We start from the raw sequence: 17,003 nt of genomic DNA, 5'->3' as shown, positions 1-17,003 counted from the left end.
TGTCCCTGCTCCTTGCAGCCTGCCTTCTCCCCCCAAGCCCTTCTCCCTCCTTCTCCTCTCCCTGTCCATCTCCCCGTCCCTCTCCCGTCCCCCCGTCCCTTTCCCCGGGCCGGTCCCCGGCAGCGCCCGCACTGCGCCCGCTACAACGGTGCCACCTGGCGGCCGCCACTGTACCTGCAGCGCGTCCCATCGGGCCGGGGCGGGGACGCTCGGCGGGACACGGCGGGGGCCGCAGGGGACACGACTGGTCACCGACACCCCGAGCGGGGCATATGAGGGGGGACATGGAAGGCACAGGAGTGCGGGGTGAGACACGGCGGGGTGTCCCCTCAGCGCCCACCGCGGCTCCCGCAGGACGTGCGCTGAGCTGTGCCCGGCCTCAGCCCTCCGTGTCCCCTGGGTGCCCCGGGATGTGTAGGGAAGGTGCCCAAACCCTTCCACCGGCTGCATTTCTGCCACAACTGCTTATTTCCAGACACATTCCCCCTACAATTAGCACATACTCTTTAATTAATTTTCCTCTTTTATTGCTTCACCCAAATTATCTCAGCTACGGCGCCATTCAGCGCGCGCACAGCAGATAATGCTACTATTTATGGCTTTCGCCTGTCAACGCTGTGTCTCAGGAGGCCAGGACGGCCGTCCCCTCCTAGGGCTGCATCCTGTGCACAGCGCAGGGCACATCCCTGAGATGGCCCAGCAGCTCAAGGATGGGGGTAGCGTCCCTTTTTGCCCCCATCACCTGTCTCATCCTCAGCCCAGCCAGCCCCCAGCTCTGGTTTGCAGACAGCAGCTCTTCCCCAGACCCCTGAGCTGGGCAAATCCTCCTGGCCCTTACTGCAGTGATATATCCTTCTGAGTGAAAACGGAGCTGAATTAGGCAAAGCTGCTAAATTAAGTCTGTCTGGAATAAGCCGTTAAACATTGAAACCTTCTGAACACCAAGGGGAGATGGATAAAACCCTCTGAAAGCTCCTGCAGAGGCTGACAGCAGCAAGGGGCTGTGGGGGGAGTGTGATGAACACAGGAGAGCCCAGGGAAAGAGAAGGATGTGCCCAAACCTCTGCGCAGCGGGAACCGAGGTGCGGGGATGTGGCTGAGGGCACAAAGACCGTCACCAACCAGCTACCAACCAGCACTGGGACACACAGGCCACCCCCGTGGCCCCCTCAGCGTGGGCACTGGGGACAGAGTGGCCACCACCGCTGGCTTCAAACTGCAGCCCTGAGCTGCACAGGAATCCATCTTTCTACCTTTAATAAGCTTTCTCCCTTTAAAAACAATCATTACCAATAAACAAATATAGCAGCCAGTGTATATAAGCATCAAATTAAGTAGCTACATGCATTTGTTATATTTGATATAGCCTTGTTAACTAGAAATTCCTAGGTTTGGAATATGTATTGATTTCAGCAAACATATATTATTTTACTGTAAGTACCGACAGCCATTGTAGTTAATATACAACAGTTTAATTTAAAATGCATTAGTTTAATAAAAATGCATAAAATAGAAGAGAATTGCATTAGCTTCAATAAAAAATTCAATTTCATAAATATTATCCAGTGTAAAAATGCATTGATTTCCCAGGAAAATGTATTGGTCAAAGGCAATTTACATTGGTTTGAATGGGAATGTACCAGCATGTATACATATGTATTAGTTTAGTCAAATGTATCTGATCGCAGAAAAAAATATTGGTTGGAGCCAAAGATATTCATAGGGAAACCACAACGGTGTGGAGCGAGCGGCTGCATGAGCTGGCTCTGGAGCATCCCCATGCACCAACACAGCCGTGCTCAGCCAGCCTTGGGGCCCGGACACCCCCAAATTGGCTCCGTGATCTGCAGACTCGGAGCTGCCCATTTGCACGATGCTGCTGGGCTCCCTGGGACGATCAGAGCCCGTTATCGGCTGCGGGCAGGATTTGGCTCGGGCGCAGGCAGGCGTCTCGCTCAGGCAGAGCGCGCGCCTTGAAAAGAGCGGAGGTTAATCAAATCCTTTTGACTCCATTTTTTATCGAGCTCAAGAGGGGCTGTCCTATTAATTAGAAAGGCTTTTTCATGTAAAACACAGGCTCTTTTGCAGATAAGAAGGGACGATGCTTGATTTTGCCATGGCATAGATACATGTGTTGTTTCCTGACATCCATTCACAGGCTGCAGCCACTTCCTAACAGCTCTTTTGTTCACTACGGAGCTCTATAGGTATATACACACACACACACATATTTAAAGCACTCCGTTTTATCTGGATGCTGGTAAATCTCCCAATTTCTACAGCAGCAGAAGGAGAAGATGTGCCTGGAGCCACCTTCACCCCAAGCTGGACCAGAGTCCTCACTGGAGGGGCAGGATCTGACCCGTGCAGCACCAGGGATGACGGCTGACAGTGAGAAGTGAGCAGCGGAGCAGATGCACCGTCTTACAAATTACAGCAGAAACACAGGCAACCATCTGCATCACATCCCCAGCCAGGATTTCCATGCCGCGGGCCCTCAAAGCCCCTGGCCACCATCTCACCCCCAACCACAGCATTGGACAACACCAGAGAAAGTGAGGTCTGACCTCCTCCAGGCTGAGCAAGCAGAAATGGTACTTCTCACCCCCCAAAAAACCAAATTTCTGGGCAATCTCTGTGGCTGCAGGGCTGCCATGCCCCAGTGTGGACACGGAGCCAGGGACAGGCAGCGCCGGCAGCTCCGAAGCTGACCCGTCCTGTTAAACCGCTACACATCACTTCCCTGATGCTTATGGATTTTTCCTTAATGCCACAAATTAAGGTAATTGGGCTCGGCTGGCCGATGAATCCAGCTCAACTTGGCAGGAGGAGGGAGCGTCCGTGTCGAGATTGATCCCGCTCATCCCTGACTGTGCCCGTGCGCCCGGGGTTCGTCCTCGCCCAGCTCTGCCCCTCGGCTCTCTCGCTCACCCTTTTGCCCAAACAAACCCCGAAACCCATCTTGAAATCCCTTCCCTTAGCTGCAGCTTCATCCAGACAAGGCAGTCATTCCTGGGTCAGGAGTTTTCTCCTCTCCAGGCGCTTTTCCCTATTCATTTCACTGCTGCCTACCCAAATCCTCCCCGTAATGCCATCCTTGCTGGCTCAGCCACGGCAGTGCCAGGGATTAAACACGATATTTGCGTCTTCTGGGGGAACAAGGGCAGTGTCTGGGCAGAGCCCGGAGCTCAGGGGATCCCATTTCATGCTGCCTTTTGTCCCCAGCCCTGTCCCAGCCCCCCACCCGCTCACCAGCCTTACCAGTATGTGGAGGGGATGATGCCAGGCAGCAGAACCCAGCATGGGGAGAGTTAATCATATGTGTCTCGCCAGGACCAGGGTGAGCAAGTGTTTGGCTTAAGTGGGTGACAGGTGCCTCGGTGGGGGTGACACATGAGAGAGGAGCCCTGCGTGCCTGCACGGCTTTGTGGGAGCTCAGCATCTGCCTCTAGTCTCATCCTGGAGCTCTTAGATGGGGCACAGCATCTGAGCTGGTGCTATGGCAGGACGATCCCTTTCAGCCAGAGATGGGGTGGCCGAGCAGCTTCTTCTGCTTTTTGAGCATCTCCCAGGACAGCAGGGTTCCTCTGCCTCCAGCAGCCAAGCAGTGCCCTGCTTTGCCATGCAGATGCCATGCTGGAGCTCCCAAAGATGCTGGCAGGACTGTGGTGAAGCATCCATGTCCCAAGGCTTGGGGGACTATAGCCAGGGTCCCCCCAGGCCAAGTGCTCCCTGCATGTCCTAGCGAAGGGGAAAAGCTCATCCCCAGCCCGAGTGACAAATGCAGGTGGGGTTGCTCCTGTGCAGTCCCCTCCTCGGGTCAGCATCTCCAGTGTGGGAGCTGCGAGGCCGCCTGGCACTTCGTTAACCTTGAAATCCTCTCCGGCTCACATGTCACGTCAGCCAGTGACAACAACAAGCAGCTATTCCAGATTAGAGAGAGAGGGACAGAGAAAGGCAGAGACAACAGGGTTGGGGGTGGCTAACATACCTATTACAGCCAAAAGTGGGCATGGGGTTATTTTTAGCCCCAAGGGGGATGTATTTATTGTTTCAGCCCAGGGGAAGCGAGGGACTGCCTCCAGGACGCCTCTCGCAGCAACATTGGCAGCTGTGCAAAGCCATGGTGAGTACAGAGGGACCAAAGTTCCAGTGGGAAGAGGCAAAATCCATCAGCTTTTTCACCAGTATAGCTTTAGTGGGGCAGGGAGGGATGGAGGTGACAGGGATTTGATGGCCAAGGGTCCTTCCTGCCCTGGAAAGGGGGTGAGCAAGTTGGGGAGCATCTGGCTGCATCTGCAGCATCCCGTGGGGAACAGAGAGGTGTCTCCCACACTAGCAGTGTTTGGGGGTCCAAACGCCATCTTTCTGCTTTCCCTTCCTCCATGAAGAGGAAGGGCTGTTGTATCCCCCGAAACCCTCCTGCTCTGCCTCCCCCCTGAAGACCCACCCAATTAGAGGGGACAAGGCTGCTGGAGCTCATGGGTGGGACCAGGGATGACAGGCAGGGTGGGATGGTGAGCGGCTCTGTCCTCTGCTCCTCTTTAAAATACACATTGAGCAGTTTCTGGTTGTTTCAAGCCTCAGTGTGGGAGGAAGCAGATTTTTTTAATAAGCAAACATTTTAATAAGTGCTGCGTTATTAGCGAGAGGCACAGAAATGTAAGGAAGCACCTAATGACTCCAGCCCTTGCGTGCAGCCTCAGTAGTGCTCCCAAACTCAGATTTCCACCCCAGGAGATCCTGCTGCAGTGCCCATCCTTTCACCTGCTATAGCCTTTGGTGTGGAAGCAATTTCCCAGCTCGTCTTTCCTTGGACCTACTTGGCTAAATTCATCAGGAAAGCAAAGACTGAACCGCAGGAATCTCAACACCCCTCAGTATCTCAGAGCGTCACATGTGCTTAGAGCTGCTGTGAAGGCCTCATGACTAAGAATAGGGTAGTTTCATGCTTTTCTTCCACACTATAAAAAGCCAGTGAATTAGTGATACATACTTGAACCCCTGCAGGCACCCAAGAAAGCCAAGAAGAGGATTGAAGGTGCTAATTCCAATGTCTTCTCCATGTTCGAGCAGGCCCAGATCCAGGAATTCAAAGAGGTAGGTGGGTTTGGTAGAAATGACAGAGGGTCCTTGATGCGATGTGACCTTCAGCTCTTTCCTCAGCGCTTTCAGATCGGTGACAGCTGCTTTGCAACAGGAGGCAGCATGCCCGGTTTTGAGTCATTTTATTTTAAAAGTGCAAGTAACAACTCGGTGACATTGTTAAGTATGGCATCACCTCAAAGCTTCTGAGGAGCTCGCACCCCATGGAGCAGCCAGCAGCACCCAGGAGAGCAGGAGCACGTCTCCTGTGTCAGGAGCTTTTCCTCACTTACCCTCTGCACAGTCAGCACACGGTCCTGGGAAGATGCCAGTTACAGGGATAACTGGTCCCTGTTTGGAGAGCTGACAGCTCGGGCTGTCTTGCCCAGTTGGTCTCATCCCAGGCTGAGGGCGCTTTGGCGAAGGAGAGGGTCTGCATGGCATTAGTGTTTGGACTGCTGTAGGAAGCCATCACCCCACATCGCTCAATGGCACAGGGGACAGGATTGCTGCTGGGTTCAGGTGATGGTTTTTGCTCCCTTGCTGGGTGAGGACCCCCAGAGCCCCATCCTGGAAGGGCTCACAGTGCCCTTGTCCCATCCAAGTCAAAGGGAGGAAGAAGAAGGTACTAAAGCTTTGGCAAAGGCTGACAAGTCTCCCTCTCCCTGTGCTCCCTGCCCTCCTCCTGTGCTTCCAGGCATTCACCATCATGGATCAGAACCGGGATGGCTTCATTGACAAGGCGGATCTGAGAGACACGTTTGCTGCACTCGGTGAGCCCCCTTTTAGGACCATTCCCAAAATCTTCGATGACATTAGATGTATTAGGTGAGGAAACAGCCGTGAGCCCCCATTCAAGCAAGCTCCAGCTGCTAACTGGATCTCTTGTTTTTGCTGAAAACCTCCTGATCCGAAACGACTTCTGTCAACCTGTGAGATCCCACAAGGGGTGACTCAGAGCAACTCCTGCAGCAGCAGAGGTTCAATCCCGTAGGCTCTAAAGAAAACCTCCAGAAGAAGGTTTCCATGGTGTGTCCTTCAGCCCCCGATGCACAGAGCAGAGCCCAAAGATCTGCAGGCATTTGCAGCAGGACAGGGACCCACAATTCACCCAACACTCTTCTCCCCTAGGGCGCCTGAATGTGAAAAACGAGGAGATTGATGAGATGATAAAGGAGGCACCCGGCCCCATCAACTTCACCGTGTTCCTCACCATGTTTGGGGAGAAACTCAAGGGTGAGGGGGACACAGGGAGCTGGGGAGGGGGCTGAGTGGGCACCCACACCATCACCAGTATTGTGTCCCATCTGAGAAGGCACTATCTGGTGTGTCCCCAACCTGTTGGGGGGTACAGACAGGCCTCTGTGCTTCAGTTTCCCAGCCTTTAAAGAAAATCCCACAGGCTGTGATGCTGCTGTCCCCATAGAAAGAGGAGACAGGAGATCTTGCAGTGTCTCCAAGCCTGCCGATACCAACGGTGGCACTGATGGCCACCCTGGCCAGGGCATTGGCTGCAGCATGACTTTGACCCAGCAGCCCTGTCCGGCTGCACTCTATATCACTTCTGGAACCCGAGGCATGCAGCCCCGCCACAGATCTCCAGGAGGCTGCACAGCCCCGAGCGCCTGTGCCTGGAGCTCTATAAATACACCCAAAAGATAAGATAGATGCCGTCTGTCAGGGTGGTGGTGACACAGCTGCTTTGTGTCCACACCACCACCCTGCGTCTGCTCCTCTACCTGCCACCACCTGCCATCAAGAGCCCCTGCCAGCATGGGAGAGCTGTGGGGTTGGCCTTCCCACAGAGCCCCCACTTGCCACCACACCCCACATCATCCCCCCAAAGGCTGGGGGAAGCAGGAGACCACAGCTGCCTTCCTCCTCCACCATCTCCGATGGCCATGGCCATGTCACCCCCAGGTGCCGACCCAGAGGAGACAATCCTGAACGCGTTCAAGGTGTTTGATCCAGAGGGGAAAGGCCTGAAGTCTGCTTAGTAAGTCCAGGGGTAACCAGGAGGGTGGATGGGCATCCCTACCAAGTCCTCCTCGGTGGTCACCGCACTCTCTTGTTTGCAGCATCAAAGAAATGCTGATGACGCAGGGCGAGAGGTTTTCCCAGGAAGAGGTATGAGCTCCTTCCCCCGCTCTGCCAGCCCTCTGTGCCCCCCATCCCAACAGACCCCCAGCCCTCCTCGGAGCCCCAAACCCCTCCTGTGCTGCCTTTTTACTCTGGCTCTTTCCCGTCAGATTGACCAGATGTTCGCAGCCTTCCCTCCAGACATGTCTGGCAACCTGGATTACAAAAACCTTGTCCATGTAATTACTCATGGTGAAGAGAAGGATTAGCCCAAGCCGGGGCTGGCACGACGAGATTGCCTGTGTCTAGGTCGCATGGGGGGGTCCCTTTGCCTCTCCCCTGGGGAACAAGTGAATGGCACCCACATTAAACTGCCTTTTGGCAAGAGGAAATCCAGCTGCTGGTGTGAGCGGATCTTGGGCTTGCGTGGTGTGTCTGTGTGTTCATCTGTGCCCAGCGGGAGTGAGTTGAGAGAAGGGAAGGGAGCTGGTGAGGGGCTGGAGCACAAGTGTGATGGGAGCGGCTGAGGGACCTGGGGGGTTCAGCTGGAGAACAGGAGCTGAGGGGAGACCTTCTGATCTCTGAACTGCCTGAAAGGAGCTTGGAGCCAGGGGGGTCGGGCTCTGCTCCCCAGGAACAAGCACCAGAACCAGAAGAAACGGCCTCAAGTTGCGCCAGGGGAGGTTGAGGTTGGATCTTGGGAACAATTTCTTCCCCAAAGGGCTGTGGGGCATTGGAACAGGCTGCCCAGGGCAGTGCTGGAGTCACCATCCCTGGAGGGGTTGGACAGACTAGAGATGAGGTTCTCAGGGATGTGGGGCACTGCCAGGGTTGGGTTAATGGTTGGACTCAATGATCTTGAGGGTGTCCTCCAAACAAAATGTTTCTGTAGTTTTATTATTTATTTAACTAATCTAATTATTTAACTAATCCCTGCCAGGTTCTCACACATCAACGTCATTTCTCCCCTTGTTGCCTGTGCTGGCGGCATTGCCCTCTTTCTCCTTGAGGCTCTGGAGAACCATCTGGGACAGCTGGCCATGGTCCAGTGGCACCTCCCCTGCTCAAGAAAACGGTCACCCCGTCATGCCCGCCATCCCAGGCCTTACATACCCGGTGGGGTAGGACAGGCTGGTTGGGATTGGCTGGGACGGATGGCTGGCAGCAGGGGATTGGCCAAGTGGCCATGGGGCAACTGTGGATTGGCTGGTCGCATGGCTGCGGTCCCTCCCTCTCACCTCCCGCACTCACCAGCGTCGATGGTGCGGCTGGTGCCGTCCAGGGTGGGTGGCAATGGGAAGAGGCTGGTGGCACCCAGCAATGAGTTGTCAATGTCCTGGTCCAGCTGGGGCTTATCAGCCGTTCCGTAGCACAGGTTGGACTCCACCTGCAGGAGACTGTTGAACCTCTCCTCCAGGACATCTGGGCAAGAAGAATGATTGTCCCGCAGGGTTCCTGCACCCAGACCCCTGGCCAAACCCACCCCTGTGTATGGGATCACACCAGCGAGCAGTGGGACTCCATGGATTGCCCCAGGGCAGTGTCATCAAGCAGCTTGTGCACCCAGGGACAAGGGTCCGCAGGCTGGGTCTCATACCCAGAGCGAAAGGGAGGGACTGGGGGGGTCTACTGGGGTGTTTATACAGCCGGGTTAGCTCCTGAATTTGCTGGGAATTTGGGACCCCCAAATGCACACTAGGAACACCCATGCATGTTGGGTCAAGGGGCAAAAAACTAGCTCAAATTAAAACGCCATGCGAGGGGGTGGTGGGCATACAGGTCCAGGCCACACGGCAGGGAAAGATGGGCAGCTCCAACCCACCAGAAAACTGCATCAAGTTCAGATACGTGATCTGCCCATTTTCTCCAAGCTGCTTCGTTATCTTTGTAGTGTCATAGTTGATTCCTTTGAACAGGGCCTCCAGGCTGGGTGTGATGTGGCCCAGCACTTTGCTGCTCCCTTTGCATCTCTCTTCATGCTCATTGTCTTCCTCGGTGGCATTCGTTAGTTTTTCCTATCAGCAAAGGTTTTGCTAAGTTTCACACCAGCCCCTTGTCCCTCCCCACCCCAGTGCTGGCCAGTTCCAGTCTGGACACTGGAGACATCCCAGGAGACATCCAGAGACTCCTTAGGACATGTGTCTGCTGCTCTAATCCTGACCGCCATACCTCCAGCTCCTTCAGGGCATGAAGGCTGCTGCTCTCTGCACACTCCTGATTCAACATGAGGCCTGTCACTTCATCCTGTGTAAACACAAGCACATGGAGGATGTACTGGCTGAATGTCCACCAGAGCTGCCTAACAGAGGCTGGGGACCATCCCTCCACCCTGGGAGCAGGGACACCCCACTTGACCCCTCTGGGCACAACTGTCGCCAGGGCCAGGAGGGCAGGAGGTGACCCCACAACTTCTCACTGCACATGTGGCCGAGGTAGCTCTCAGTTCTCCTGGATCCTGCAGTATTTTTGCTGGGTACACGGTGGCAGCATTGAGACACTTTTAGCTCTGAGAACACGGCGTTCTGTCTATTGGAGTAATATTTTTGGCTACTTCTCTGCATTCCCCTAATGTGGCAGGCTGTGAGCTGGGCTCTGGTGTGGGCAGTTGGTGCTGGACACAAGGGAGAGGGAAAAACCACCCCAACCTAAAATCACCAGCTGAGAAAGGGGAGATATGAAGAGCCTGGCACAGACCTCGAGGTCCTTGATCTTCTGCCACATATTCTCTGTCTTGCTGCTCAGCTCGGAGGCATAGTTGAAGCCGGCAAAGGTCTTCTGATCCTTTTTGATGAAGCCATTCACCAGGTGGCTGACATCCCCATCTTCCGCCATCTCCAGCAGACGCCTGTAAGCCACCTCCTGGCTCTCGATGATCTCCCATTGGTTCCGCTTGGCCCGCTCAGCTGCCTTCAGGTCTGAGAGAGAGATGGAGAGCCTGGGCTGTGCATGTCCCCTTTGCAGAGCCTTCCCCTGAGGGTTCTGTGGGGTTGGGTGGGGTGTTCAGGGCAGAAAGTGTCTTTATTTCGCTCAGAAATTAAGCAAGGAGCTCACAGTCTGCATGGGAATGGGGCAAACACAGTGGGATCCCTCCCCAGGAGAGGTCTTGCCAGTGGGGTGCAGTGCCACAAGCAGCCCCCTTGCCAACCCTGCAGTTTGCAGTCCTAGTTGCACATGGTTTCTCTCATCTGGTACCTTTTCTCTTTTTGGCCTCTTCCTCCAATTCAGAGCGATCTATATATTTGATGAGCATGAAGCTTTTCATTTTGGTGTCCCTGCTGAGGATACGCTCCCTTTCCTGCATCTCAACCTTGTACTGGATGGCCTGTTTGTTCTTCCTTTCATCCAGGGCTGAAATCCTTGCCAGAGCCTCCATCCTGCACACAGCAAGCAGCAGGTTACACCACACACAGGTACAAGGAGTAAATCCCTCTGGAGGTACCAGCCTCTCTGCACCCAACCCTTAGCACCCAGCTCTAGACAAGAGTGGTTAATCCTTCCTCTGGAATCACAATTGATCTTTCTTTCCATTAATACTCAACACCGGCATTGCCCATCAGTGCCAATTTTGCCACAGAGTGTTTGCAAAGCCACGTACTGCTGCTTGTGGGCTTGTGTGGATAGCTCAAGGGCAATGCTCATCCTTTTTCTGTGCTGCCCCTTCTTCCTACAGAACTTCAGGTAGAAGTTTTCCAAACTGGCTTTCCGGATTAGCAGGCTTTGAATGTTTTCTCGGAACTCCTTATCTCGGGTTAGTACGGTATCAAATTGGACAGTGACCTGGGGAGAGGGAGGCAAAAAGTTTGAAGGTTATGTGGGCTCAGGTCTCTGCTCAAAGAGAGGGCTGGGGCAAAAACAGCCCAAGAGATTTTAAGTTGGTCATGCAGCCTGATCTAGTGAAAGATGTCCCTGTTCATTGCAGGGGGGTTGGAGTAGGTGAGCTTTGAAGGTCCCTTCCAACCTGAATTATTCTATGATTCTATGACTTCATCCTTCTCCCCAAGACAGGAGGCACAGCAGCAGGCCAGGATGATCGTGGTAGAGACCTGGAGCTGGCATTGTCCAAGGCAAGGTGGCTTTAGGCAGTTGGGTTTTATCACTAAGCAGGTGCAGACCTTCAGGCTTCTTGGCATGGCACAAGTGCTGCATTTGGGTCACCGAGCTTGAAGGAGTCTTTGAGATATTCTGGGAGCAATCAGGCCAGAAGAACAAGCCAGGTCCTTTACACAGCTCATGTCAACCAAATGCATTTGCACCATTATCCTTTGTTCTGAGCAAAAAGTGGTTTGTGCACAGGCCCCAGTGTGGCCCTGCAGGTGATCTCCGAAGATCTGCGAAATGTTTGCTTACGTTATATAAAGGCAACTCCAGTTTCTCAATCTGCTTTTGCAGCCGTTTGCTACAGTTCGCTTGCTTCACCTTCGCTTCTATCCGGTTTTGCCTCACAATCTCTTTTTCCAGCTCTAGTATCTGCACACATAGAGGAAAAGAAAAAAAAAGTGTCATCTCCACCCCTATATTCTGGACTCTTGTCAGGACACTTAGCCAAAGCAAATACCCTCTGTTGACCTGAACTACAGCAACCGTGTCATTAATGAGCTCACAGTTATAGAAGCAGCTTTAATCCCAAAGGATCCCATCCTGCACATGCAGAAACATAAACTGTAACTAGGAATGGGTTTATTTTCATGTCATAAAGGAAATGCAGCTGCCTCTGGAGGGGAATTCAGGACGTGCTGAACAAGGCACAGCAGCGCTCTGTGCAGAGTGGAAGAAGCAATGAGGATGGTTTTTTGGTAGTGGCATCGTGCTGGCCAGATCTGCAGAGTCCTCTCTGGGAATGCGTGGAGGAAAACTTTTGCCAGAAGTGGGGAGTTGCCAGAAGAAATAAATCCACCAGAAGAATGAAGTTGTTGGAGAACAACGAAGCAGGAGGCAGGTGGGAGAGGTATGACTCAGCCAAGGGATCCCTGATTGAAAGCTAAGCCTGTGGTAGAAAGCTCTGCAGCACCTCTAGCAACTGTAAACCACATGAGCGTGTCCCCTGACTCCTGTCACGGGTGGCTTGTTCAGAGCAGAAAGCTGCAGGGACCCGTCACTTCTGTAGCTCTGGGTTTCCCTTGGCCTCCCACCCCATCCTTGACCAAATCCAACCAGGAGAAGTGAAGGGAGGTCCCTCAGATGTTGCTGCTCCTCTGTTTGCCATGCCTCAGGCAGCACAACTACATGCTTCATTTTTTCCTCTCTTTTAGAAGAAAAAAGTTAAAGGAAAAGCAGAGGGATGTTGCATGACCCCAGGCAGGTGGGTGCCGTCAAAGAGGAGCTGCAGAGACTGGTGGGACACCAAGGCTGAGAGTCAGACCTGACTTTTCTAGCCAGTGCTGCTGACTTGAGTGGGAGCCTGGCTCTATCCATTTGTCATTGCCATTTGTTTTTTGCCAGGAGGCAGCATTATTTTCCAAGGCCTGAACTAAACACATTTTACACTGAGGAGTTTCAGTGATAAGGCTCACCCTGTGACTCTGCTCTACCCTGCTCAGCCAGGGAACGTTCCAGATGCTCTTACCTGGTTGCCCACGTCAACTAACGGGACTTTTTTGTCTCTAATCATAGAATCATACTGATTTTTGGTCTGCGAAAGGCATTGGAGCTCCCTACAATCTCTGCCTCTCAGCATCGCTTTTCTCATGGACGTGATCCGGCCCAGCACCAACACCACCTCTTTTCGTTCTTGGTTCAGCGGCTCTGTTTCTTTTCTGTAAGCAGAACAACAAATGTCATTTAGCACGACCCACCTGCAGCGCTGGGGCTGGTCCTCACCCCTCCCCATCCCAGTGCCAGGGTCCCCAGATCTCAGCATGGAGAACCTTTCTGAGCCGCACTCACTGCTGAGTCTGCATCTGCTGCCGCATGTGTGTGCCATAAGATTTCTTCTTCTCTGTTGCGATCCAATACTGTTTCTGCAGCCTCCTGAACTCAGCCTCAGTCACCTTCTCCTTCTCAGGGGAATCCAAAAGTGTCCTCCTCAAAGCGGCCCTTCCCCACTGCCACAGAGAGTTTGGTCACTTGTGCGAACACAATCAGACAGCGGAGTGGGTTAATGGCATCGCCACCTCCAGCTGTTTGGCACCACCTTCAGCTCTTTGCTGCCACCTCAGATATTTATTATCACCCAAAACCTCTGAGCCATGCAAACCAGCTCCATGAGCATTTCTGATGCGCCTCATGGCAAGGTCCACCAGGTGCTTTGCTCTTGAGTAACCCACCCCCACCCTACCACCACCACTCAGGGCAAGTAGGTGTTAACAGTGACCAAAACTGGTGCCTGTTGACCACGGCCAACACCTCGATTCCAGGACAGGGTGCAGACCTTCAGCAGGGGGGAGGGCAGGTTGTCACCTCTTTTGTCACCCAAAACAACTGCGAGGACCGTGTAAGAACCAAACCCACCAGTGCCGGGGATGGGTAGGAACCCAGCTGTCTTTTCCCAGGAGCGGACCAGGAGTGCTCACATCTCCAGCTGTGGGAACGTAGCTTCAAGTTGAGAAACTACTTAACAGGTAAGCACTGAAGCTGTGGCAGATCCACCACTACCCATGTCCTCAGCTGACCGATATCATCCAACCCTGCCTCACCGAACACCCAAATTTCAAGCCACAGTCTCATCCCCAGCACAGGAGGGACAGGCAGAACCAGTCCCACCACAACCCAACACCTTCAGTCTGGCTTCCTGCCGCCTGTCTGGCTCACTTCACCACAGCATTTACTCTTGTAGGTGAGGTCCCCACAGCAGATCCTCCACCAGCTTTGGATTGCGCTTTGGTTTTTACCTTTGAACACGTCATTTCTTCCAGCTAACTCTGCCGATTGCTCTGCAGATGTCTCAGAAAGGGGACAAAGAAGCTTCCACGGAGCCAGGTCTGCTTTCCAAAGGGAGAAATAAAACCCGGGTAAGGGGATGTGTCCCCCCTGCTCATCCCTCAGCACCCGCTCACGTGTTTGGCACATGAGGAAACCATCACAGATGGCAGCACGATGAATAAAAGGGGAACATTTGTAGTGATGTCATTGTGAAAAACGCTCCTCTGATCGAGTTTATAAGTAGGGGAAGAACAGATGGTTTGAGCTTTCCACCCCGTTTAGTACCTGGGTTTCCATAGAAATCCCAGCGAGGTCAGACCCCCCCCATCCTGGCGGGCAGAGCCCCTGGGGAGTGTGAGTGGGGGACATTACCTGGATTCAGCCTCCCCAAAACCTGGTCTCCCCAGCCCTGCTGCAGCTCCCTGGGCTCCTCTGTGCCCCCCAGTGCTGCTCACTCCGTTGCAGGGTGCTGTGATTCCCCTCCAGCCAGGGGACAGGACGGTGGCAGCAGTCAGGTGTCCCCAAGGAACAGCCCCTTTTCCAGCGAGACATGCAGAAGAGGTAGCAGCCCCAAGGGCAGTGGGTCCCAATCCTGCACCCTGCACTGCCCCAGCTCTGTGGAACAGGCACTGGCCTGGTTGCCACAGCAGTGTCACACTACAGTGTGGAAGGGTTCTCCATGGGGACTGTCACCAAGGAGCATGGAATGACTGCCACACCCACTCACCCCATTGGGGGTGCTGTGAGCCCTCACTACATGAACCAAAGGGATTTCCATGCCCCAAAACAAGCCCTGAAGCACGTGCTCCAATGTGTCCCTGGCTGCGTGTCCACAGGAAACAGAATCTCTCATTTTACTAGTTCTCGCTTCCTTTGCAGTGTTTGAATTATCCCATAACCTGTGACTCTGAAGCCTTTCACTCTGACCAGAGAGCAGGACCCAGGGCTTTGCGGTCCCCAGCAGCACTTTGGCGCCATGGATGTGCCGTTCTTCCCTTCCCTTCGTCATCAGACCTGCAGCCAGCTCCCTGGGCTTCCTACCTGGTTTCTGTCCGTTTTGCTCATGAAGCAGCAGCAATCACCATATCCCTGCCATCATCCTCAGCAGCTGGACAACCTCGAGGTGCCCGTTGTCGGGAGAGCAGCACTGGTTGCCACTGCCAACCGGGGGAAGGTCCCTGGGAATGGAGCCTGTTAAGGCAGGCAACAGAGGAGACAAATTGATGATTTGCACCAGCTTCTGTCTTGTCCATGCAGGGAAGCACATGGGAGAAGTGATCTGAGTCACAAGAGCCATGATAATTTCTTCTCCATAAACTGGAGTGCGTAGCCAGCTCCTTCAGAATCACAGAATAGTCTGGGTTGAAGGGACCTTCAGAGCTCCCCCAGTTCCCCCGCTGCCATGAGCAGGGACATCTTCACCAGCTCAGGTTGCTCAGAGCCCCGTCCAGCCTGGCCTGGGATGTCTCCAGGGATGGGGCATCCACCACCACTCTGGGCAACCTGGGCCAGGATCTCACCACCCCCAGTGTAAGAAATTTCTTCCTCGTGTCTAACAGGGACTCAGCAAACCCTGAGATCCCTCAGGGCAGAAGCACAAGGCAGCACTAGAGGCTGCAGCAGGGCTGTGTTTTGTAGCCCTGGAGTTGCTTACTCAGCCCTGGGATGAAGGAGAACAGAAAAACGGTGAAGGTGAGCAAAGGGCATCTGCGTCCCAGTTTGCAGAGCTGCGGCAAGTTCAAGGCAATGAGCAAAATCCTCAAACAGCGCATTGCTCTTGAGGCTGTGCCTCCCCATTATCCTGGAGACTTTGATGAGTTAACAAGCCAGCCACCAAGTTCCAGGCTAATTCACAGCTGGATTTGCTCTGAGGATGCATTTAATTGGGAATTACTTTTCATGGCAGAAAGCAGAATGTGGCATTAGATAAGAACAATTGCAACCAAGGGCAGAGAGATGCAGGGAAGGCACAGGAGCCTGAGGGTCCCGCTGCGGCCGAGGGAAGTTCCCAGAGCTTTTCATGCTATTCCTGCATGATCGACAGCTCCGTGGGATAATAACAGCCTCTCTGGGGATGAGGTTGTCATCAGTGGCCCTGGCTGTGTCACATTCCAGCTCCCTTCTCTCTAAGTTTGCTTCTCTTCACTCTTGGCAGAACTAAGGCCAAACTCCCAGTTCAGAAAAACAGCAGAGCTGCAGGGCAGGACATTATTTTTCCAGAAACAATGCTGCTGAGGGGCTCAAAAGCCTGGTTTCCCTTGGTTTGGACCAGTCCAGCCTCCAAATACAGCCCATATTGTCTGTCCTTTTTGGTTCCCTCTCCATGGACCAATTCTCAATTGTTTAGCAATGAACAAGTCAGTAAATTAAACTATTGAGGAGTGATCTGATTTGGTAGAGTCTGTGTCTGTCACACTCATTGCAAAAGCATTTATTTTACTAAAGGGGACTGTTTTCACCCACACAATACTCAGCTGTCAGACTTGCTCTGAGTTAGGGTGACTTCATTGTCTGGATGGACTTTTAAGCTGTGGCTGAGCAGAACGGTAATCGGAGCAGCAAGAGATCATCTGTAACATTTGAATCCAATACATCTCCAGCTTCTGAAAGAAACAGAATAAAAGTGACTTTTTATGCAATTTTAATCTTTACCCTTCTTCCCTGATTTAATAGGTACATTTAGTGCTGATTGACATGGAGAAATTATTCCTTCAGCTGCAGATTTGGGGTTTAATTAAAACTGGTTGTACTGTTTTAAAGGACAAATTCTGGTCTGTGCAAGCAGCATAAAACCTTCCTGATTTCAGTAATGATTTCTTGGTTTCACTGGGTCCAGTTGAATGGTGGCTGGTCAGAGCTGGGCCGGCTCTGATCTGAGGTCACCTACCTGGGAGCATCAAAGAAAATCTCTGGGATAAACTAGAGAATCAGGCCCATATTCTCATGCAAATGTAAAACATTTATGTTACTTAATGCCTATT

At 53.1% G+C, this 17,003-nt stretch overlaps 2 protein-coding genes across 2 annotated transcripts; one reads left to right on the top strand and one right to left on the bottom strand.

The window, feature by feature from the left end:
* The first annotated feature begins 3,975 nt into the window (after positions 1-3,975).
* Positions 3,976-7,560, top strand: MYL2 (myosin light chain 2). The gene is made up of 7 exons (XM_065851961.2): positions 3,976-4,126; positions 5,011-5,100; positions 5,783-5,858; positions 6,217-6,321; positions 7,006-7,081; positions 7,164-7,212; positions 7,335-7,560. Exons 1-7 carry the CDS (start codon positions 4,013-4,015, stop codon positions 7,431-7,433), a joined length of 609 nt encoding a protein of 202 aa, XP_065708033.1. The 5' UTR covers positions 3,976-4,012; the 3' UTR covers positions 7,434-7,560.
* Positions 7,561-8,108: 548 nt separating this feature from the next.
* On the bottom strand, positions 8,109-13,268 carry CCDC63 (coiled-coil domain containing 63). Its single transcript, XM_071816178.1, has 11 exons — positions 13,248-13,268; positions 13,048-13,205; positions 12,728-12,917; positions 11,512-11,631; positions 10,760-10,941; positions 10,357-10,538; positions 9,859-10,079; positions 9,334-9,408; positions 8,987-9,179; positions 8,416-8,586; positions 8,109-8,224 (listed from the first exon to the last, which is right to left on the bottom strand). Exons 1-11 carry the CDS (start codon positions 13,266-13,268, stop codon positions 8,109-8,111), a joined length of 1,629 nt encoding a protein of 542 aa, XP_071672279.1.
* Positions 13,269-17,003: the final 3,735 nt, after the last annotated feature.

This window comes from Patagioenas fasciata, chromosome 17, assembly GCF_037038585.1.
Source record: "Patagioenas fasciata isolate bPatFas1 chromosome 17, bPatFas1.hap1, whole genome shotgun sequence".
Classification (NCBI taxonomy): Eukaryota; Metazoa; Chordata; class Aves; order Columbiformes; family Columbidae; genus Patagioenas; species Patagioenas fasciata.
This window is presented reverse-complemented; position numbering and strand designations above follow the sequence as displayed.